This window comes from Phyllopteryx taeniolatus, chromosome 3 (genome assembly GCF_024500385.1).
Source record: "Phyllopteryx taeniolatus isolate TA_2022b chromosome 3, UOR_Ptae_1.2, whole genome shotgun sequence".
Classification (NCBI taxonomy): Eukaryota; Metazoa; Chordata; class Actinopteri; order Syngnathiformes; family Syngnathidae; genus Phyllopteryx; species Phyllopteryx taeniolatus.
In genome coordinates, this window is record NC_084504.1 from 25,030,826 (window position 1) to 25,055,817 (window position 24,992).

The following is a 24,992-nucleotide window of genomic DNA, read 5'->3' on the forward strand; positions in this document are numbered from 1 at the left end:
TGTTACGATTCTAAAGCTTTGGCAGAGGTTTGAACTCTGCTTAGTGTCATTTTAACCACATTGAGAATTCAAGTGAGTTTTTGCCAAATGTAGCCAGGCATGTAACAGTTTTTTTTGTATGTATTTTTTTTTTTTTTTTAAATAAGCTTTCAATCTTGGCACGCTACCTCATAGCCCAGACATATGAAGAGGAGGTGAGATTGTTGTCAGAAACAATCCTGAAATGCCTTCAGTTCCATCAGTGTTGCTGTTGACCAGTTTTCTTATCATCTTTTTATCAATTTTAGAGGAACTTCCAGTTCTTGGTCATGCTACTGTTGTGCCATATTTTTTTCCACTTGATGATGACTGTCTTCACTGTGTTCCATGGTATATTTAATGCCCTGGAAATTCTTTTGTACCCTTCTCCTGACGGATACCTTTGTAAGATGAGATCCCTCTGATGCTGTGGAAGATCGCTGCGGAACATGGCTCGTGCTGAAAAAACTCGACATTTTAACAGGGGTGTGTAGACCTTTTTATATCCACTGTCGGTGAAATGTTGTTGAGGGATTACAAATGGCCCAGGGAAGAACCATTTGTATTTTGGTCAAGAAATAGATCAAAGTGTGTATCAATATATATCATTGCAATTGTTGCAACTTCAGTATGCTTTCATTGTGGCCAACCACCAGATCCAGCAGATGGCGCTGTGATGAAAAAAAGCTGGTTGGCAGCCAGTTTTCAATGTACATTACTGCCACCTACAGGACTGGAATGAACAGTATTGCCTTGACTTCCATCCATTTTCTGTACCGCTTATCCTCACGAGGGTCGCGGGCGTGCTGGAGCCTATCCCAGCTATCTCCGGGCGAGAGGCAGGGTACGCCCTGAACTGGTCGCCAGCCAATCGCAAGGCACATATAAACAAACAACCATTTGCACTCACATTCACACCTGGCAACCAGTTCAGGGTGTACCCCGCCTCCTGCCCGATGATAGCCTTGACTTCCCGTTTTTTTTAAATCTAATTTGTCAGATATGTTTAAAATTCTTACTCAGTGTCATTTTAGTTCATGCTATTATTAGTACTTAGCTGAGTTAACCAGCAAAAACTCAAATGACATTTTATTTTATTTCAGTTTGCTTAAACTACAGCCAAATTGAATGGATGATAAACCACCACATCATGTAAATGTAGTAATTTATTTATCATAGCCATTTTTAGGGTCATCTGGCAGAGGTCATGAAATTCATAACAGAAAAAAACCCACAATATTTTAAGTAATGTTTTATTATCATTATCGATATATTCTCAACAGAGCAACTCAGAATATGAACAGGGAGTACTTTATGCAAGGTTTTCCTGATTTAAAAATAAATTGCCCATCTGTTGTTTTGTTTGAAGGTTATGCCGGGACACTCTGCTGCCAATTATCTAACTTGGACACTGACTTAAATGGAATGAAATGGGTGTGGACTGTGCAGGTCCGCACAAGAACACACACACACACACACACACACACAAGGGCATGCTGCTGCTGCTCATGCTGTGTGCGCTGCGCCATTACACTTCCCTGCCGCCATTGTTTTCTGTCACCTTGTTTGCGATGAAGATTACGCGTCTGCTGTTAAAAGTGTGCAGATTGCATTCCCCGCGCTATTAGTTTCTGGAGGAATGGGCGTGTACCTTAAGAGCTTTGTGGAGGATAAACACACACGCACACACACGCACACATATTCTGACAGAACACTCTTTGCTCTGTAAATATTGTCAAATCCATCAACAGAAGCTTTAATAAAATTGAGGATAAGCGGTAGGGAAAATAGATGGATGCACTTTCTTTGGACTCTGATGTCATCGCAGGCACAAGCACAGATTAATATGGTGCTCTGCGATTGGCTGGTGAGCAGTCCTGGGTGTACCCAGCCTCTCGCCGAAAGTCAGCTGGGATAGGCTCCAGCTTACCTGCGACCCTAATGAGATATAAGTGTCGAGAAAATAGATGGATCGTTGTTAGTACAGTGGAATCTCAATTTTCCAATACCTTAAAGCAGGGGTTCTCCGGCTTCTCGCTTACACGGGAGACATTTCTCAAAGGACTATGCCTATTTGCGAGAAAAAAAAAGTTGTAATGGTACAATAGCGAATGTTGATTTATTGATTGATTTATTTTTATTTTTTGGGGGGGGGGGAGTTATAATGGTTTGACGAAACGACGAAAAAGGTTGTAATCTTTACAAAAGCAAAGACTCATTTTGCTGGGATGTTATCTTATGGAATAAAGTTGTAGCTTTCCAAGATATTATATTCAATTAAAGTTTAATATGGGAAGAAAGTCAGCTTTTAACGAGTCAATTTCAAAAACGCATCTGTATTTTCATAATTTTATCATAATCATTCATCCAATCATATAAGTGCTTTTAGTTGGCTTAACGTTATGGTGGGGAGAAGTAATGCATTTATTATGATTGATCTGCCAGTCTCCTTGATGTAGGTATGAACTTTAAAAAACAAATTTTTTTTATCGCAGATTATTTCAAGGACCCCAACTCATGGCCTCCAGACCATTTCTCTCTTCCTTTGGCTTTTTGGGACACTTTTACTGAAAAGATTAACTCAACTGATTTACCAGGCGTCAAACTGATATTTCAGCAAAAAAAAACTCAGATGGGATTGAATTACTTTTGTCCAGTGTTATCAGGTGTCTCATTGTCATAATGTTGGAGATGATAGCCGGTAGTCATGTGGGTAATAGAACAGAAGCCTTGCTTCTGTTAAGCCATGTTCAGTGCTTTTTGTAAGCAAAGGACTTTTGAAGAACTTTGATGGAGTTGTGATGTCTCCGCACGGATCCGCTACGTTAGTTGGCTAAAGTGTAATTCAGTGGCTTGGTGAACCTCCTCGAGGGAAGATGCAATTGAATCTTTATGGCCACTTCATGGAGGGGAACATATTTAAATTGGCCAGTAATGGCTCTGCAAAAGCACCATACATTTGCAGTCTGGACGTGGATGTCCGGCAGTCTCCACCAATCTCCAATAACACTACTAAAAGTCACAAGATTTGTTGCTAGTGGCTTTTTTGTTAAGTTCCCTGGACTAAGACTGATTTTTTTTTACTGTATCTTGATGAGTCACTTAATCGCAATTCGCTGTGTGCGGAATGTCACGTGACCAAAGGGGGAAAACAGGTCAGCGGGCTTCCTGTGTATGCCGTAATGACTTGAATATACAGTGGAACCTTCCATCCATCCATTTTCTTTACCGCTTATCCTCACTAAGGTCGCGGGCTGCTGGAGCCTATCCCAGCTATCTTCGGGCGGGAGGCGGGGTACACCCTGAACCGGTCGCCAGCCAATCGCAGGGAACATAGAAACAAACAACCATACGCATTCACATTCACACGTACAGGCAATTCAGAGTCTTCAATCAACCTACTACGCATGTATTTGGGATGTGGGAGGAAACCGGAGCGCCCGGAGAAAACCCACCCAGAACATGCAAACTCCACACAGGCGGGGCCGGGATCCGAACCCCGGTCTCCAGAACTGCGTGGCAGATCTGCTAACCAGTCATTCACCGTGCCGGCCAGTGGAACCTTGATAGAACTAATACTAATAGAGGCGGGGGGCACTTTTTTTGAGGCCATATGCACCCACATTACTGTACAGTACAAAATGATTGTTTTGTAGTTTTTTTTCAAAGTTATTGTAAATAAATATAAAAAAAGCTTGAAATTGTTTGAAAACTTCACATTTTATCCATGCTGGTGTGCTTGGTCATGTTGACATTGTTAACGGAGAGTGCTCATCATAGGTGAGTCGCTTTCATGAGCCGCGAGGAATTAGTGTGCTTCCTAGTTCCAAATCCATTGCCATAGGCAAACTGCTTGACATAAAAAAAGTGTTAATATACCAAAAATAGCATGTTCCAGACTCCAACGACTTTTGTTTCGTACTCCTCAGAGTTAACGCCGCGGCCATGACGCTCTCTCTCTCTCTCTCGAGTCTATGTACAATAGACAATATATTTAACCATTGTCACATGGCAGCCACGTCTATGCCCACATTCAACATGGCTGCCACATAGGAACGAGAGGATCTAGTATTATTGTATATCTGTGACCTGGAAATACATCAGTCCCATTCGCTGCCTACATTGTGCCACAGCACCAGTAAACAGATACCTCGTGTCCAAATTTGGTGAATTTCATGTATTTTTTTTCACAAATCTATACTATCTGTCACTATGTCTGTCTGTCTGTTTTTTTTTGTTGTTGTTGTTTTTTTTTTTTTTACAAATGATTGATTGATGATCGCAATGTTCATGGCTCAACAAACAATTTGTGTTTTGGGTTTCCTGAAAAGTGTTAGCTTTGGAGATACGAGAATTCCGTCTGACGCCAGCGTTATGGCTCCTTAAATGTGAAAACGACAGTTAAGAATGATAAATTGAAAACAAAAACAAGAAAAACTGAGATCAAGCAGTCTCCAATTTTGTGCTGTATTTATACAATATGTGAATGACCTAAGGTGCTACTTTTGGTCCCATTGTAAGTCATTTGTATGCACTTCACAGTCTGAAGATTCTCTCATGTTTTTAACCTCAATGGCATTCAGAGCACTGGGCTAATTTGCAGCTCTGAGTGTCGCTAAATGATTGGGCCAAGTGGCCGTCTGCCCACTGCCGCCCTGTGCCTTCTTATTCTCAGGATAGCAGGGGAGGTGCTCTGGATGGGTCTCATGTTTAATGTACAATCCTGCTTGCTTCCCTATATTTGCCGCCGGATGTGGATCATGCACAGGAGCACTCGAGCAGGGGAGGGAATCGAGATGTTTACTATTTTTATTTTTTAACTCCAAGTTGATTGTTTTTGCACATTAAGTTGTGCACATGCATGATTAGTCCTGGACTGAACACGTTTTTTTTTTTTTCCGGGACACTTGGAGAGAAAAAAACAAAAAAAGAAATATGCAACTTTGTACCCCTTCAAGTTAAGAGCACATGGATGCACTGTAGGTGAATGGAGAGGACATTTATGGAGTTTAAGAGGCCTTAAAGTTTGCCTAAACTACTGATTCGGGCACACATTTGCATTCGAATGCACCCTAAATAGTGTTTAAAAAAAAAAAAAAAAAAAAAAAAAAAAAAAAAAAAAGGAAAGAAAAGCTGAGGGGTGAAATGGAGCAAAGCAAAGCGGGCACGCAGCCGCCGGTGACCGGCGGCGGCGGCGGCGTGGGTACCGCCGGCGTGAGTGCAAAGGCGCCCAAACATCTGTGGAGGCAGCAGAACCAGGCTGCGCTCTCGCCGCTCCACCACGCTCTCCTCGTGCGCAAGAGCCACCAGCGCGTCAGACAGCGAGGCTTCTCCGACACCGAGCGGTACCTCAGCCCCCTCAACATGGACCGGACGTACGCCGTGGACACGGGACACCGACCCGGACTGAAGAAATCGCGCATGTCGTGGCCGTCGTCGTTTCAAGGTCTTCGACGGTAAGCTTCGCGTGCGTGGACCGGGAGAGCAAAGGAAAAAGGTGGCGGGGAGGACAAAGTGCTGCGCGATGGGCGTTGTGTGCACGAGCGACCCGGTCTTTTGGATGTGGTTCCTTGTTGCAGAACTTCGGACGGGTTCGGAGCATTAGTCGTCCTGGAAACACGAGCCGCGTTTTACATCACTTTGTGACGATTGACGTCGCTTATTGTAGCTTTTAAATGGAGCAATTAATGACGCCGATCCGCGGGAAATCGTGACAACTTTTGTGTGCGTGTGTTTCTTTTTTTAACACAAAATGATCGGTTTGCAGGTTATTATAAAATGCTGTGGGCAGGGGGGTTCAAATGAAGGCACAATATGGTACAAGATAGTGATGCGTTCAGGTGCAAATAACAGAGAGAGGTGTCGCCCCACAGGCAGGTCACAGGAATTATGATGACATGCAAATCAGCGGACATATTATGCACTGATCCTTAAGCACTAAAACCATACTTGTGTGCGAAACTCATGTTCATGTTACGGGGTTGGAAAACTATGGCCCGTGGGCCACGCACAGTCTTTGAGATCACCTGATCCGGCCCCCCCCCTTGTAATTCCATCCATTTTCTTTACCGCTGATCCTTTTCAGGGTTGCAGGCAACCGGAGCCTTTCCCAGCTACTTTCTGGCGAAATGTAGATTACACCCTGGATTGCACATATAGCGACAGTCAATCATTCACACTTACAATCACACCATCACTGAGTGTTGATTGAACCCACGCCGCCTGCACGGAATTCAGGTGAGCGAAGCACTATAACCCAATACAATTCTGCAAAAAACAACCTGAGAGCAACCCCTGAACGCTCATAATACGTAAGACATTTCTTTTTATAGTTACGGCAGCATTAGTAGCACACGCTGTGTGTGTGTTGCTTCCTCGCACATGCCCCAAACATGCATGTTAGGTTCACTGAAGACTCTACATTTTCCATAGTTTGCTAACATTTTAGAGTGTACGCTGCATTCTGCCCCCAAAGTCAGCTGGGATACGCTCCGCTCTCCTGCGAGCCTCATGAGGAAAGTAGGAAAATATAGGAAGCAGCTGGATGTTTGATTATTTCATCATATTTTATTACATTTAGTATGGCCCTCAGAGGGGTATACAAGGATTGTAATGGTTTCCCATCGTGTGTACCACAATCCCTCCCTCTGTCCCTCCCAAGTATTTTATACCGACACTCAAAAGTGATGATACCGTTTAAACGAAGCACTTCCTGGACACATATATACATAGTGGCAGAAAGGCAAAACATGGCTCGTTGTACGCCGGAAGTGCTCCAATTACTCACATGTTCTGGGAAGGAGGTAGCGCGCGAGAGCGGAGGGGAGGGGAAAAAAAAAAAAAAAGCATCTAAGAATGAAATCTGAGAAGGTCACTTCAGCTCCCTTGTCTAAAGTGACTGTGAGGGATGCAGGCTTTATGTCAAACCACTTGATGTGGCTCCCGCCTCATTCCATTTTCTTCCTTCTATTAGAATTTTCTGGCGATGAGAGCCTGCGAGTGCGCTCGGTGGTCTGCTACAGAAAGGTTGTTGGTTTGTCTGGCTGCCTGACAAGAATAGTTCCTGTCTTTTAGTGGTGGAACAGTCACACGGAGGAGAAGCCAGAGAGGGAAAGAGAGCGAGGCAGGGAGGGCACGCGAGATCAGAACACAGATGGAAATGACACAGCCATGGAAATGCTTTGCTTCGCTTAAACAACCATTCCTTAAAAAAAAAAAAAAAAAAAAGACGTTAAAATGTGGCTTTCTTTTGACATGTTCACATACACGATGCTGTTCGACCCCATCAAAAGAGGGATGTTAGCGGCCTGTTTGATACCCAGAGCAAATTACATTTTACACCAAAGACTAATTACGTTACAGATACACTGGACTGTGCATTGTGGCGAGCAACAACACAATGGGACAAATGAAATTTCCAGCAACACGTTGTAATTTGCAGTCGGTCACCAGCATATTTTCATAGATAATGTCACATATTACGGCTTTCTCGTGCTTATGTCGCATACTACGGCTTCCTCGTGCTTTCAATTGAATTTCATCTGCTGACAACTTGCTCGTTAGTCTGATTGTAACATTTGACTGGAGCAATTTTTTCACTGCACAAAATGTACTCTTGCTATTGATGCAATTTCTAGTACTGTAATCCCCCGCATAGTCAGTTCACTATTCGCAAATTCACCGATTCATGTTGTTCTTTTCTGTGGGACCTCACTTTTTTTCTTTCTTTCCTGTGTGAATTTGAAAGTAGTACAGTAAAGTATGTTGGAGTGATGGATCTTGACTGAGAGACAAGCTTTGCTAAGTTTAGCCTGGGTTGTTGCTGTTATGGAGAGTCTTTGCCACACGTGCATGAACACACTCACTTAGCGTGCATTTAAAAAAAAATTAAAATAATAATCACCTGTAAGCTATTTATTCGTTTATGGATAATGTACGATGAGTTTGAAATTACATTAAACTGTTTTGGATTAGCCGGCACGGTGAACGACTGGTTAGCACATCTGCCTCACAGTTGTGGGGACCGTGGTTCAAATCCCTGGGGACTCCGGTTTCCTCCCACATCCCAAAAACATGTGTAGTCGGTTGATTGAAGACTCTAAATTGTCCGTAGGTGTGAATGTGAGTGCGAATGGTTGTTTGTCTCAATGTGCCCTGCAATTGGCTGGCGACCGGTTTGGGTGTACCCTGCCTCACGCCCGAAAATAGCTGGGATAGGCTCCAGCAGCCCGCGACCCTAGTGAGGATAAGCGGTAAAGAAAATGGATGATGGGCTGTTTTGGAGTAAATATGGAGACCCTCGTTCTCCCCTATTGCTGTTTTTTAAGTAGGATACAAACTGGCCCATTCTTCTTTTTTATGTTTTTGCTGCCTTTAGTCTCCTTTGTTCTGTTGCCGGTACCGTGCAGGAGAAAAACTGCATTATTTTAGATTTGTTTGGCACACAACTGTTGGGAATGGTGAAAACCTCATCTGGCGCGAGGCATAGGCATCATAGCAGAGCGACACTGAGTTAATGGCAGTGAATTCAACAATCAGTTCAACAATGAGGAGGACGGTGATAGTAAACAAAGGACAACAGTGGCGGGCTTCCAGTATTTTGCATTCTGTATTCTTTGCATGCATTTGTTCATTACAAGAAGAGGACGAAATGAGCATTTTGACTTGTCGAGGTCCTGATTCTCTGTCGACCAATCAGCTGACTGCATTGTGTCTCGCTGTATATCCTTAAGGTTCTGTCCGTGGTTGGATCATACCCCAATAGCAGATGGTCACAAAGAAGTGTCTTGTGCAAAATGTAATAGTTCAGCTGTAATGTAAGCATTACATTAGTAAAATTAAGCATTTAGTAAAAAGTAGACGGCCTCCTGCACCAAAATTGCTTGTTGTGCTATTTTATTAGAGGCTTGCTGTTTTCATGTGGTGCAGTGTGTTGTTTGAAGGCCACTTGTCGTCCTTCCCAGACGTGCAATAAATTAAGTCAAAGCTGCCCAAGAAGATGAAGAATATGACGCCTTTGGCTCTGTGTTGCCGATGTTGTTTATAGGAGCCATACTTTGGAACGACCTCATTAAGCGAGGCGACGGCACGCCTCATTTCTTCGCATGAAAACCTCAGCGATCAAGTTGCTTTAAGTCGGATAACGCTGACACATCTCCTGATTATAGCAGACAGATATGAACAACTACGGAGGCACTGTCCCCGAAGAAAAGAAAAAAGACAAGCCGGCTCCCCCTTTGCCTTTCACTCGCTAACGATCTTGCGTATATGCCGAGAGACAGCGGCCTTTCCCCCAAAGACTGTGGACGTTACAGTGTGTTCCTGAGTGGCTGGTGCAGTGCAAAGTTCAGCAGCTCCCCCCAGGTATTACACATCACCCAAATGTGTCAAAATGGAGGCTGGGTTTGGATACCGCTCAAGGCTTCGGTGAGACCTCAGCGAGAATCTGGAGCATCCTCTGATGACGACATGGCATTTCTCCAGTTTCTACCCTGTTGCAGAGATGCCACAGGGGCTAGTCCTGTAACGTTAGACATCGCCGTCAAAGGGAACATGCAGATTTCTCTTATCTCCCTCCAATTTTTGCAAGCAATATTAGTGACTGGAAAAGGAAATTATGGAATGAAAGTGGAGGAAGAGGTAGAAGGTGCTCTATCTGGACTGTGGGTACTTAGGGTCACCTGTGCCTTCCAAATCCATATTGGATTTAACAGTTGCGATGACTCTTCTGTATTCAGTCTATATATTCGTATTTGTATTGAGATTTTATTTTTTTTGGTATGGAGCACACGGAACATACTAGGTAAGGAAGTGTCACTGAAAGGCAGTTCGCTCTAGCCACATCTAGTCTGTGAACAAATTCAGCGCAGGTCAGCCTCCGGCGAGCACACGTCCTGGTTAGCATTATGCTTTTGGCAGTACATCAAACTTGTTAACTCATTGGAAACGGCATGACCCCAACGTGAATATCAGTGCAGTGCTGGAAAAAAAAGCAGCATTTAATCGGCATTTAAACAGCCTCTCCCGGGCTCTTCAGTTGGAGCCGAAAGAATAAATGGCATCTGTGTTTTTATAGCATAACAATTCAGACTGTTTAAATGGTTACTGTTGCACTGCGGAATGGTTAATTTCCTAAAAATAAGACAATAAGTAGATACGCAGATTGTTGTTTTGTGTCTTGTTCATTTTTTAGACCAAAGTTGTAGGGCATAAGCCATTGACTAGCTTGTTGAAGTTATCCTTCAAACAATGATGCCGGTTTTTCATGCAGTGCCACCTAAGGGATCAAAGGTCACGGACATTCAATGTTGGTTTGTGGCCTTGCCGCTTAGGCGCAGAGATTTCTTCAGATTCCCTAAATCTTTTGATCATATTATGGACCGTAGATGATGAAATCCCTTAATTCCTTGTCATTTTTTGTTGATAAACATTCTTTAACTGTTGGACTCACGCAGTTGTTCACAAAGTAGTGAACATCTTTGCTTGTGAACAACTGAGCCTTAAGGGCATGCTCCTTTTAAATCCAATCATGACACTAACTTGTTTCAAATTAACCTGTTCACCTGTGGAATGTTTTTTTTAAGCATTCCTCAACTTTCCCAGTCTTGAGTTGCCCCAGCTCTGAAAGAATATTTGCAAAAAAAACAAAACAAAAAAAACAATAATGTTCATCAGTTTGAACAAATATCTTGTCTTTGAAGTTTATTCAATTGAATTTAGGTTGAAATCCTTGTATTCTGTTTTTATTTGAGTTTACTGTTCCCCAACTTCATTGGATTTGGGCTTTGTAATTTATTTTTTAAAGGAGTTCCCACATTAGGAGGTTATTGACGCAGACGTATTTACGTGCACCGTTGAGGCAATTTCAGTCAGCGAGATGTGAAGCCCGCGCCCGCTGAATGAAAACACTAAAAAGGTCACCAAGCATTCAGCATCAGAGTCAAATAATCAACGTTAACATTATGCACAAGCACAGGCAGTCACTATGCACAGTAGCCTCGCTCGCTGCCAACCTTGGCAAATAATCAAACGCTTTCCTCACGAGCGACGCTCATTGTTTACGTGCTCACAACTCATGCGGAGTTCCTTTTAAGAGCTTTGAACTCATTGTGCATTAGACAATAAAAACAAATTGAAACACATCTGCAAACGTCTATTTGGTCCCACAAGTGAGCCAACTGTACACATATTTTGATTCACTACGATTTAAGTAGGTCGCTTATGGCGTAGTGGTTCATTTGCACTCAGTGATGGTGTGTCTCTATACACACCTTTTAATTGACCGGTGACCAGTCCAGGGTGACTTAAGCTCTAAGCAAGATAAGCAGTATAGATGATGGATGATTTTGGTATTTACCGTAATTTCTCATGTATAATGCGCACCCATGTATAATACACACCCCCAAAGTTGACCTCAAAATTCTGGAAAACCCTTCTACCCATGTATAATGCATTTTTACAATGCATGATTTTGCTTGTACCCATATACTCAAAACATGAAATATTATCTGTATTTTGTTAGTTTTTTCAAATAATTATTCGGAAGCACTTTATTTGAACACGTAATACATTTTTAAATTTACTTGCTCTTATTTTAAAATTCACATCCCTACTTTTTTTTTATTAAATACAAAAACAGTTGTGCTCATATGTTTGAGTACCCAGGCAGAATTTGTAAGATGTGTACAATTCTTTAAAGAAAACCTGAAGGACCAGGCGAAACACATTTCATTTTATTTTATTGGGATGCAAATTAAATGGTCAAGCTTTTCAGGAAAGCGTTATCATTAAACAAAACATAACCATAAAGAAATTAATGATGGTTGTTGTTCAGTCATCAGTCATATTTATAAAAAAAAAAAATATATATATTTCACAAATTCTGCCAGGGTATGTAAACTTATGAGCACAACTGTACAAATATGCAGTCATGCGTACCCTTGTCGTATTGGAATGAAAGTGTAGGCTATACCTTTTTTATAACCACTTGGTGGCGGTGGCATATTAAAAAAGTGTACACCTTTCTCATAACCTCTAGGTGGCGGTGGCATTTTGGAGTGAAAGTGTACATCTTTTTCGTAATCACTAGATGGCGGCATACATTTATAAAATGTGAAAGTTTTTTCCATTTGCTCCTATTTAATGCACACTATTGACTTTTGACAATTTTTTGGGGAAAAGAATGCGCATTATACACGAGAAATTACGGTACCTGTTGTTCCCTCATATATTTTCATGCTGCGGATAGAAAGCAAATGTATCCTTGACTGCTAATTGAGGTCAGCAGGTAGTGCAACGATCCCAGTGAATCGTCAAGCCCTGTGCCATTTTCCCACATTTTCAAATGGGAAATACAATAGAAAGCCAATGAAATCGAAGCTAGCGAATTTGATGCTACATCTGGGCTTTCATACAAAGCGGTGTATAAGAAAGCTGTAAAGGTTCGTGGTTGGTTCATGTTGTTTTCAGTCTTTGTCGTACAAGTTCTCGGTAGTATTTCCTTCTTGCCTTTCTATGAACATGAATCGTTTTCTAGGAATACCCACATCACCTTTTATAAACAGACTTTTCCCATTTTTCACCATTATTTTAATTTCTTTCAGCAGCTAAATCATCTTGGGTAATTATGTGTCTACTGGGTGCCATTCTTGGTAGCAAATTGTTAAGATTTAATTGTCGGTAAATTATGCAGTGAGTATACAAGAGAGCGGGCAAGCTGAATGTATTTTGTAAATAGGAGGCATCTTTGCACATTTTTGCTAAGTGGCACAACTTGCTGGGGAAATTAAGCGACAATTTAGTATAATTTGCTCCTTCTGTAAATTCGGGGGAAAAAAATATTTTTTTGTGATCTGTTATTTTTTTTATTTAGGTCTTTTAAGTTTAAAATACAGTAAGTAAAATACTCTTTTTTTAAAGAATGTTTTTAATGTCTCCACACAAACTGCCAATTGGGGCCAAAATAAATATTATATTTTTTTTAAAGTCAGCAAGGGCGCGATTGTCGAAAATCTTTGAAAGATTATCCTGAGCAATTATGCTGTCGTGGGGGCCATGTTAAGAGTGACTTTTCCTCCCTTATCTGTGCGGAAAATGGTTGGAGCCAAAAATTATGAATGTAAACCTGAGTTTTTGAGTTAATGCTGCCAGAATCTGTAAGGAGCAAGACATGACTTTAGAAATTATTTGCCAGACCTATTTTTTTCCCAACTCTTTTTCTTGTAGGCCCCCCGTTAGCCTCCATAATATTATATATATTCTGTAGGGTGCGATCCGTATTGAAAATGGCCCCTTGTCCGTTTCCAAGGTTGTCCATTTACAGTCGTACACTGGTTTGATATCCGCTCCTGTGTGTAAAGGTACCAATGTGCCATTGGGGGTTAAAGTTGACCCGTGTATTTGCAGGCTCCGACATAGTATGGAAGGCGTAACAGAGGTGGAACTGCGTTTGTGTGTAAGCCAAGGGGCAGTGAGCAGAATGTAAAGCTTGAACACCCGAAACTGCTAGAAGCAGCTCTGTAAGGTTTGCATCTAGATAGTGAAGCCACCGGCGTACATGTTTATACCTTTTTTCCCCCTCCCTTATTTTTAGCTATGTATAGATCTGTATGCATGTATTCATTACATGTGATAGGGACCTCTCTATGTCTCAAATAAAGCTCTCATCATCATTATCACTACCCGAGCCATTTTGTGTTGACCACAGTTTTTGCTGTCCCAGACTGAGGCTCTGACGTTACCAGGCATCTAATTATTGAATTTGCCAAGTAGCAACAGCTGTGTGAATGTGCACTTTGGAGACTGTCTTGGCAGATTTTCTCTGAAAGGGACAGGCAAATAAATGCCACCTTCACCGTGATGCTTCTGATGCTCTAATTTGGCTGGAAAGCAGTGTGAAAGGGGCTAGTGACCAAAAGGCCAGCCAATTATGCTACGGTAATACCAGGCGGGGCAATAGGAAAAAAACTGAACGTCTGAGTGCAGAAGTTGGTTGGTCACAACCATTTGTGCCACACAAGACTTCTGATTGCATCATTTTTCCATTACCCATTTTGAGAATTTGCCACAAAAAAAAGGAGTTTCCCTCTTTCATAAACATACTTAAAAGAAAAAAAATCCTGTTGCGTGTTACTGTTTTTATAAACCAAGAGCTAGCAAGATTTGGCTCAGGCTTTTTTATGTCACCAAAACAATGGGTTCCCGGTAGCTTTGGTAACACGAATTTAGTAACAAAAATGCTAAATTATCTAATGATAACTGAAAAAATGTACCTTACTTGAATGTGTTCTTTTCAGATTAATTGCCAGAATCTGGTGGTTTTTAGGTTAGCATAAGACACAACGCATTCGCCCAGAATCATTCTTGGAGCCAACAACATTCTCTTAAATAAGGCCACGAATGGGGAATAACTTGCTTGTCCAAAACTTTTGTCGTTGTTTTTAATGCTCCCTTGTTCACGTTCCTCTATGTTGCTGCTGCACCTTTTTTTTTTTCCACCTTATAGGACCCCTAGATCTCAACCGTAGTTGACTTTATCTTTCGCTGAATATACTGGTTTCAGCTTGTTTATGGTTGAAACTAAGCGCCAAATACTCAGGTGGCCACCAACAACCTTCACCTTCTGGGAATGAAAGCTGCTGAGCTGATAAAGAACCTGACCGCACGTCGCAGGTGTCATAGAATCAGGATTTCAGAGCTGCTGCGCGATCGCTTGTAAAGAGACGTAGAGTGTGTGATGCAAAAACCCATGAGTGTTATCTCGCTCGCTCAGTCTATTTTGCTTGGTCCTGTGGGGGAGTGGTTATACAGAGCTTCGTAGAATGTGAACAAGATTTCCTCCTATGCACGACCACAAGGGAGCGTGTCATAAGCGCTGCCAGTCATGTTTTGTTTCAACAAGTCTTCATGGACCATCTCCTCATCTGATTTCTTATCCCACCCCCCCCCATCCCTTTGCCGAGTTTCTTTCTAAAATCTTCCTCATAGATTATTAATCCCATTTGGAACATAAACACCCATAGGATTAGATTTGTATACCATAGATAATAAATTAAGTCTTGGTTTTAAGATGATGAAAAGTATATTTAATGGAAAAAGAGTGTGTTTTTTCCACCCCCTGCCGTATCTGTATTCTATCGTAACTGCAAGGTTTTGTCTTGTTCTTGGGCATGATTAAATGCATTGGGCTAAATTTCCCTTAGTCCACAATGGGGAAGAGAAACCTTGATTAGTTGATCATTTGTTCAACGGCTTGTGCAAATGGGCCTTCAACCGCCTGACTTGGTGAAGGCAGAGTGGGTTGAGTTCCCACTCAGTGACGGTGTCCCTGTGAGTGCAAATGGTTGTCCCGCTCCATAAGGGGGTCAGCTGATACAGGCTCCAGCTACCTGCTGCCCTGAACAGTATAAATAGGGAACATATAAATAAACAGATGGAATAGCTGAATCGCTCTCTCAATGTTCTGAACTCCTGTGTCCACGCCAGTGTTGTATTGAGCAGAATAATACTTCCCTGAAGTAGAGCGCTTCATTTTCCCTCAGTTGCCTCAAGACATGATTAATCAAAAATCAAATTGACACCTCATACGCTGAATTTTCGCAGCACATACACTTTTAGAGCACAATAGCATTGACGTGGGCGGGGTGAAGGCTCGCTCGCTGTCACGTGATGGTAATTTGCAGCCTGAGGAAGAAATCCTTTTGTATGGCGTGCTTGCCGCCGAGACAGCCAGGTAATGTTTGGACAACTTGGCCAAACGGGAAAACCTGTCCTCGTTCTGGTCCTGGCACAGCAGTGGGTTCAGCATGGTAGGAACCTGCTGTGTTTCTCCAGCACACCCAAGACCCTCATGAAGATAAGTGGCATAGGAACTGGATGGATGGATGCAATCACAAACCTCTTCGTGTACAGTGGAAATATTCCCCTAATAGTGCAGGCCGAAAAGTTCTGTTCATGCCTTGCTTGATATATATATATATTTTTTTGGTGCTGGAACAAGCCATTTAGAAATAATTGGTTTCAAAACAGCGCTGTAGTTAATGCATTGGATCTGGGAAAAAAAAGCCCATTAGAATTCTCGTCTATTAAGTAGCACATTTTAAATGTTAATATAGATTTAAAAACACAATCTGGTTTCTAAATAAATCATCAGTGCAGCTGCTTAAAACCTAACAAGTTATGGTAAACAGACTTATGTTATTTTCTGTGGAGTTAGGGGTTCAGGTCCTCTAATTAAGAAGTCCGTTTATAATAATTTGTCTTGGTGCTTATTTACTACAGATACTTTCAGTGTGTTTTGATGCCTTCAGGCAAAGAATTTGAAAGTACATATCATAGTGAATATCAAGGGAGCGACAGACGGGCAATGCTATGCAGCAGATGTCCTTGGCTGCTCGCGCCAAGGATGCTAATAGGTCATGGTCAGTGTTTTCTGTTTTTTTTTTTTTTTTTTTCCTGTTCAGGTTGAGTATCTCTCGAGTTAGTTCAATTTCTCAGTGGAACTGAATCATAAGTTGGCCCGGGGCCATTTAGTTCCAAACATGAAAGGTTAGTTTTATTTTGCTGCTGACCCACGGGATAGAATGTAAAAGTGGTTATGGATGGTTCTCATTAGAATGCGTTGGATGCAGCAAGAGTAAAGTCATGATTTGCAGCGATCCAGTCCAGCATTGTTTGAATCTCCTCATGGGTACGGTATTAACTGTGGCAATGACGGTTGATAGAACAATCATTTTCCACATTATCAATCATATTTTCATTTATTTTGTTATTTCAATTTTATTTCATATTCATCGTAAATGGGCCGTTGGGATGTGACTACATATCTTTGACTAACTAGGGGAAAATAAATGATTTGATATTTTATTTTAAATATTGATATATTTTTAGTGTAGCATATATGTTTTCCCTACATAGATATCTTTAGTTAAAGAGCAATATTTTTACAACTATTGTTTTTGCAATTAAAGAGTAAATGCTACATAACAAATATCATAGCCGACCTCGTGTTGGACTTTAGACCTGTGGTCCCCAACCACCGGTCCGCGGACCGGTACCGGGCCGTAAGGCATTTGTTACTGGGCCGCAGAGAAAGAATGACCAATTTATATAATTTCGGTTCTATTGCAATTCGCGTGTCAATGTGTTTTATTTTGAAAATTGTCTGGATCCTCTCCGCTGCAACAGCTGCGCGTCTCAATCGACACGTCGAGACCGCACAGAACGCTTCCGTTTCCGGTCCCAGCCGGCTCGAACGCTTCTGTTTCCGGTCCGAGCGAGCTGGCTAACGGCGGCAGAGCTCAAAGATCGAAATCATTTCATACATTAATTCAGCTCATTACGTTTACTGAAAAGATGTTCTTTTGAACGAAACGTTCGCAAACGAAAAAACCCTATATCAGTAGTCGTACTTAAAAAAATAAATAAAATAAAAATAAAAATAAATAAATATATATATATATATACGTGTGTATATATATATATATGTGTATGTGTATATATATATGTGTGTATATATATGTATATATATATGTATATATGTATATGTATATATACATGTATATGTATATATACATGTATATATGTGTATATATATATATATATATATATATATATATATATGTATATATATATATATGTATATATATATATATATACACACACACACACACACACACATACACACACAACCTTCTCCGCGGTGTTTCCCAACCTTCTCCGCGGTGCAAAGAAGGTTGGGAAACACTGCTTTAGACAACAAATTGGACTGACTCGCCAGCTCTTCTGCTGGTTGTGGCCAAGTAATGCTTAAGGGACCTATAGTGTCCAGATGGCCTATATTTCAACTAACAAATTGTCTTTTTGTAATTTTTGCTCAATAAAATGAAACTGGCAGTCATTTCCAATAATAGCAATCCGTTTTGGGAACGGCTCTTTTACATTGTCAAAATCGATACGGCACCATGACTTGGTGTGATGTCGGCGATAGAACTGGAGACCAAATTTGCTGCATGTGGACAAAGGAATGTACTATACTATAAAGGGGAAGTATTTACTCATATTTTTATACATTGTCACAGTTGGGCAGAAGCTACCTCTGACTTTTCAGGGGAAAAAAAACATCTTGCTTGAGTTTCCAAACACTGCTTTGTTCAAGTTGGTATTATAACTTATATAGCGATCATATACTGTTGCACACTCACATTAACACAACAGCACCCCAAAATTATGTTCAGTTGCTAGTTTATTATGCTAAAAATTCCCTAATTTATCACGGTGTCATTGATTAAAATGGTAGAATTTGGCGCCGGCCTCCAGCCATGCCCAGCACATTCCCCCAGGGCCACAAGACGCCACCATCAAATAAAAAGCTTTTAACGTCACAAAAGCAAACGCCTGCGTTATGTCATCTTCCAAAACTCTATTTTAAAGGTAAGAGACAATGAGCTGACTAAACCCCTGTATATAGGCGGATGGGAATCTGCACGCACTTAACTTCGTATGTCTCCTGCGGCTTCTTTTCCTTCTGCAACGAAGCATTACATCAATTTGAACAATACACTTACTCAAATGTATTTAACCTCATTATTTTCACTTGATATTGTCATAAAAAAACATCCAAACTATCATCAAAATAGATTGGCCCCGCAGGCTTCCAGAGAATGAGGAAATTAGGCAACACTTCTCAGACATTGTGAGCATTCAGGAGTGTTTGTAGATTTGTTGTCATGATATTTTTTTACCGATTTAAATTGGTTAATATTGCTTAAAAATAACCACCGAAGTGGGGAGAGAGCAATAGTATCAATTTATGAACAAACCAAGAACAGGTACTGGAATAAGGAAATGTCTGTCACTGACGTCAGCAGGCTAACACGCGTTTCGACCTAAATGTGGGTGGGCCAAAATCTGTCTGAAAATCAAATATGTCATCAGAAAACAAGGCTAAAATTAGGACTGAGTCTATTTTGGGGGGATTTGTTTTCTTCAGACATTTTAAGTCCAGAACTATGGAATAAGTGTCAATGGTTGCCGTATTACATGAGTCCTTTTAACTACATGATTAGTCAACAGTATGTTCCACACAATTAACTGAATTTTTAGTGATCAATTATTCACTGTATGATTATTATACCATTCCCTGGTTAGAATAGAAAAGGCATCAAAACCCAGAGGCTTGTCACATTCAAATCCATAAGCCAACTGAAACAAAATCAAGTGACTCTTGCCTACTGATGTACAGAAAACTGTCTTCACCGTTCCAAAGTTAATGCAATGCAGATGTATTGACGCGCTAACTTACAGGCCTGGGAGAACTTCACTCCATTGACTTTCTGTCTGTTTTGGAAGCACGTGTTGTTCTACTGGACATTTGCCACAACAGGCTGCCACATACTGTATGATCAGATAATAATGACTTGAGACTTCTGTAGTTATTTTGTACGTTCTTTCAAGTAACGATTTACAATTTCTGGGACCAGAAATCCACCCACAAAGTAGTGCATTAAAATAAAACTATGGGGAGTTTCTGCATTTGTATCCAAGGTACAAACATCAAACATTTCTTTTAATCCATCCTTTGACTAGCTTTTTGTTTGCATGATGTCAATTAAGTATGAAATAGATGTGACCTGTTTGGGTTAAATCATAATCGGTTTGCATTTTCTCGGAATGTGTTTGCAGAAGGGCACGGCGATCATTTGGGAAATAGTTGTCATGGCTACATTAGTTAGACGCGTGCGCTGATTTAATTAGTGATGAGATCTTACGAGGATGCTTCAAGGACAGCGGGCACGGGGCAGAGAGGAAGAAGAGTTTTTGTTTGTATTGCAAGGTATTTTGTTTTGTTTATTTTAAACAAATATTGCGATTGCGATTTAGTATGTGATTTGCAGGAGAAAGTTTATCTTCAGTATTATTCCCTAAACACAAGAAATGGCTCATTTTATAGTATGACCTACACAGCATTGGATATAGCCAACAAATAAACTCATTCCTGTAGGCCAGGCCTAAATGTTATGATGAATTGATCGGAAGAACACATTTTTGTTTTACTATTGAATTGTAAAAAGAAAAACCTTCAATCACAGTAGAATACAGGCAGGGGTAATATAAACCCATTTTTTTCAGTCATATTGTTAAAGAAGAGCATTTGGTAGTGAGTATCCGCCACCTGCAAGCTACAACACTAATAGCAGAGCACCGTGGGGATGGGGGGGGGGGGGAATCCCCCGGTGCCTTGCTACCATCACCTAAACTTGGGTTTTCTTGGGTGCGCACTAAAAAAAGATTCCCTGGTGTCCATCTGTTTGTGCTGCAGTCAACTTCCCGAGCTGTCACACAACAGGAAGATCGGGGTTCCTTTTGGTAAAGTCAATCGTGATCATGGAAAACGTCGCTGTCTGCTACACTTGGTTTTATTTTCACAGATTGGAACAGTGACAGCAGAAGTGATGCATCTGCAGGGAATATCGCGGCGAGTAGTGCATGACTGAGTCCCACGTCCCTCTGAAGCGACCCAGGATGACTCTTGCTCTATATGAAAATCTCTATAGGAAGAGACTGAAACATGAGGAAGGCGAGTAGCCATTTTCTCCATCCATCCATTTTGTATAGCGTTAGTCCTTATGAATTTTGCATAACTGTTGTTGATCAATGCGAGTTAGGGTTACCACACTACTGGACACTTGAGGGCTCGCTGCACCATTTGCACAATTGTCGTCATATCACAAATACTGCGCTACTGGTCACTTTAAATTGCTTGACGACTCCATGTATCATTTGCTCAATTGTCGCCGTATAAGCATTACCGCATTTGGGGTACCCTTACATTGTGCAATGACTCTCTCCATTCATCCATCCGTCAATCCATCCTCGATATCACTTTTCCCCATTAGTATCTAGGTGCCTTTTTTGGGTCGAGAGGTGGGATACACCGTGCTCCCAAGTTATAATTGCACTTGTCATAATTACAAAGATTCTCCAAGGACAGAGAATTAAGCCATCCCATCAACCTCTGAAGTGCGAGTAGTGTCGTCATACGTTGTCCCAGCCTTCAGGAAAACCCGATCGCCACCCTCATTTCAGTAAGTCCCGGCTGACGTGTTTACACCCGCTTATCCTCATTAAGCAGTTGCACCCAGATGTTTTCCGAGGGACTGGCGTCTCCTGTGCATTCGTCTTGTCTTGTGTCATTTTTTTCCCCAAGCAGCGGTCTGTGTGGAAGTAATGGAGGAAATTAGATTTCCAACTCATTGACATAAGGTGCGGACACATTCGAATCAAGAATACTGATTTGGACATTTGGTGAAAACACGTCTGTAAGAACCGTGAGAGTACTGCTGTGTTTGGAATCTAATAACAAAGAGAGTCTCCAAACTTGCGAGAGCCACAATACATAAATAAGATATAAAGCTCTTGTGCCATTGTGAGTGAGGTATGCCCTCTAGCATATTTCCCCTGAGTCACTTTTTAATGAGACTGCAGGAATGTCTATCATATTGAGTCATTGTTTTTTTGTGTGGGGTTCTAATCCAGTCCCATTTCTGCTTTGGTATATGTTGTCAACTGGGTCAAGCTCTAGTGTCTTTTTTTTAAAAAGCTTTATTATGGATACTGGAATGTGGTATGGAGTAATGGAAAAAAAAATCGGTCACATCCTTCTCTTTTCGAAATGTTTTATTTTTATTGGGAATTTCCCTCTTACCGAGAATTTAACAACAACAAAAAAGCCTCAGCCTGTAAAATGACTTTAGATAAGAGTTTGTGGACATTGTGTATGTATTGTGGGCTGTATCCTGCTTAAGGTACAGTTTCTGCTAATAATTTGCTTGTACATTGTAAGACCAGTGACGGAGACTTTATCAACTGCATTGCATCGACCTACTCTGGAGCACAATGAATACTAGGACCGCTATAAGCATTCACTATTGAGACTTTTCTATTTGCAAAATTAGCTTCTACAAGTAATATTTTAAGTGTCCGTTCAGTTGGGGTTCTACGCGTGCCGAGCTGATACTATATGCATCACATAGACCACTGCTGGTAGCTCATTGGTCGAGCAGATTTTGTCATTGTAACATTATAATGTTTGAAAACCATTCAAATATTGGCCAACTAATATGTCTTAACTCTGGATGCTGCAGTAGTATTATACTCCGCAGTTTCCACTTTGCTGCACAGGGCCTATCCCTCTTGAATACAATTTCTTTCCCTACCATTGCCAACAGTTAAAAAAAAAATAAAAATAAACACCAACACATTCTCCTTCCTTGAAAAATGGCCTTAGAAGTTACGTGCAGCTATGACTGTGATAAACCTAGGCATTGCTTACAACAAAATAATTAAAAAAAACAAAAGATCCTTGTTGTAAATCATGTGCATAAAGAGAAATGGCACAATGTCCTTATGTACCAAAAAGTAGCATGATCGTATATTTGGAGCCAGTGGACTACAAGGCAATCAGAAAGCTCTTTTGCGAGGACAAGCCCAGTGTGATTATGTCCAAAGCTTGTAGTTATTCTTTTTCTTTTTTTTTTTTTAACCTGTTCCTGCTCAGCTGCTTGGTCATCCAGAATGGAGGATCTCTATACCTTTTATTTAGGAACTTTTTCTGTGCAGCAGGGGAGTTTTATATACTGCCTCTGTGGTTATTTGGACTACGATGGATATTTATTGAAAATTGCAGTGGCACAGAACGAGGTTTGAGAGGGTAGAGACAGAGAAAAGAGAGGACAGAGAGAAAAATAAACATAAGTAAAGACAGGACGTTAGCTATAAGAAAATCCAGCCATCTTGATGTTGTCCACGTCTTCAAAAGTGCTCCCACTTGATGACCCTTTTGAGCTTGGGAAAGAGGAAACAAATTACACGGAGTCAGGTCGGGCGAGTGGGGATTTTGCTTCGGCGCGGCAATGTTCTTCTCGGCCAGGAACTGTCGGATGCTCAGGGCTTTGTGAAACAGGCACGGGTTGTCCTGCCACAACTCTCACTTCTTCTCATGCACCGAACGAAGCAAACACTGCTGATTGTGCTGAAACTCATAGTTTGTAGTTTGGGTTTGAAATATCTTCGATGACACCAATCCTGGAACTTTTGTGACACACCTTGTATTTTAATTGGCGGTCAAAACAACATCTGAAATATTCATGCCTGATTACATAAGTGGCTGTGATTTATATAGCTGTAAATATCACACGAGAGAAGAGCCGTAGTTCCAGTCCATAAAGATTTGGCATTCAGCATTTGTGTGCACATTGTGGTCTTTTCTTTTTTGGGTGGGGTAGTGGGGGTTGGGGTTGAAGCATCTGTGATCCTGTATGTTTGTTTCGTATAGTGTGCTGTGCATGACTCAATATGTTACCGTCTTCATTTACAAAGTATGTCCTGTAGAATAGTTTGATGAGAAATTGGATGAGTCTAGGAGACTCAACTTGAGTGATACTCTGCTCCTACATTTGCAGCTGTTTCATGTGGATAAATTCTGAGCGTCTTTGACTTCCAAGCACCTAACTTCGCCTCAATTAAGATATAAGGGTAAACTAGGTTTTTGAGCACAACCTGTTTGTTACAGCCCCTCTCCTTGAGAACACTAAAGTGGCGTGTGACTCACTATGTCACTCGCTGATAATTACTGATATACTAATGTTATTCTGTTCTTCGTAGCTGTGTGTGAGTCTTACTCTTAGTGCTTATCTTTTCTTCACAGTATGTTTTTTCGCTCTCAAGTTTTGTTTCTACAAAGGGTACAGCTTGGCTGGAAATGGTTTAGAACAGTATCTGGCTTTGTTTCTGCAAGCGTGTAGGTGGGATGGCATGTGTCAGCCAAGCACAGTAAATAGTGTGACATCATTGCAGGGAGAGACAGCGTAATTAGTGCGACAGCAAAGAGGAACACAACATTGTAAGCGAAGGACAACAATGGAGGACATTCATGTGGCGCTGTATTACAAAAAGACAAACTGACAGCTTTTGTGTTCTTCCCATTCTAATCCCCTTGACATGGAAGTCATCAGTCTCCTGACCAACAGATTACAATGAGTTTAACTTCACCCTTTAGGGGACTGTACCACTTTCAAAATGGAAAGGTGCCCAAAAGTTGACACTTTTTGACAATGGAAACCCACATTCGCTGTACCAACATAGAGGATTTTTGAGGTTATTACTTGTTACAAAAACACAGTAATTTACACTTGCACTTATTGTTTTTCCATTGGATTGTTTTATTTCTAGGTCCAAATGTGTATTTTCATACAAATATCTACAGTTTTCAATTTTACGTAATTCAGGTTACGTCGCTGTCGTAGAAACGGACTTCATTGTAAACCAAAGACCCCCCTACTTGGTAGAAGTTTGGCAAAAATCTTCTTTGCTTGTTCCTCCACCAAGCAGTACTGAACAATTTAGAACTGAAAATGATGATCTTGTTTGTATTTCCACCGTGGGATGCTTGATAACCGCGTCAGCTACATAAATAACGTGACAGCATAGCAGCGGGCTCTAGTGATACTTGCCAATAAATACTACCATGAAAAGTAAAGACACACAGTAAACAAAGGGCAGCAGTACAATTAGTTCCATTTTTTTTCTTGTTTTTTTTGTGTCTAACAATAGGCACTATTTGTGTTATTCCCACTCCCAGTTAATTTGCATTCACCAATCAATAGACCGCAGTGTGGCTAGCTCCACCCTTTAGGTACCATGACACTATTGTGGATCCAAAAAAGGGTGTCAAAAAATGGTACTTCGCATCTTTGGTCAGCATCTAGTGAGGATAAGCGGTATGGAAAATGAATGAAAAAAATTGCATACCTGGCCGAAATGAACTGGGCAACAGGGCAATATTAATTGAACTTGAGCTTTGTTTCAATTCAATTTCGCCATGGTGTGTGTATAAGGGAGGGGGTGGAGCAATTCATTTTCTGAAGGAATTTAGATGTAGGTACATGTTGTTGTAATTACACAATATTGTAGAAATA

At 41.1% G+C, this 24,992-nt stretch overlaps 1 protein-coding gene across 5 annotated transcripts in view; it reads left to right on the top strand.

Annotated features, from left to right (window-relative positions):
• Nucleotides 1-24,992, top strand: part of pde4d (phosphodiesterase 4D, cAMP-specific) — a 217,063-nt gene that overhangs the window by 49,417 nt on the left and 142,654 nt on the right. The window contains exon 1 of one of the 5 annotated variants that reach the window (XM_061767847.1): nt 4,453-5,474. The exons of the other annotated variants lie outside the window; for them this stretch is intronic. Within the exon in view, the coding sequence (XP_061623831.1) occupies nt 5,164-5,474 (311 nt within the window). The 5' untranslated portion in view covers nt 4,453-5,163. Of the gene's footprint in view, nt 1-4,452; nt 5,475-24,992 lie in introns of those variants that run through there. 5 annotated transcript variants of the gene reach the window in all.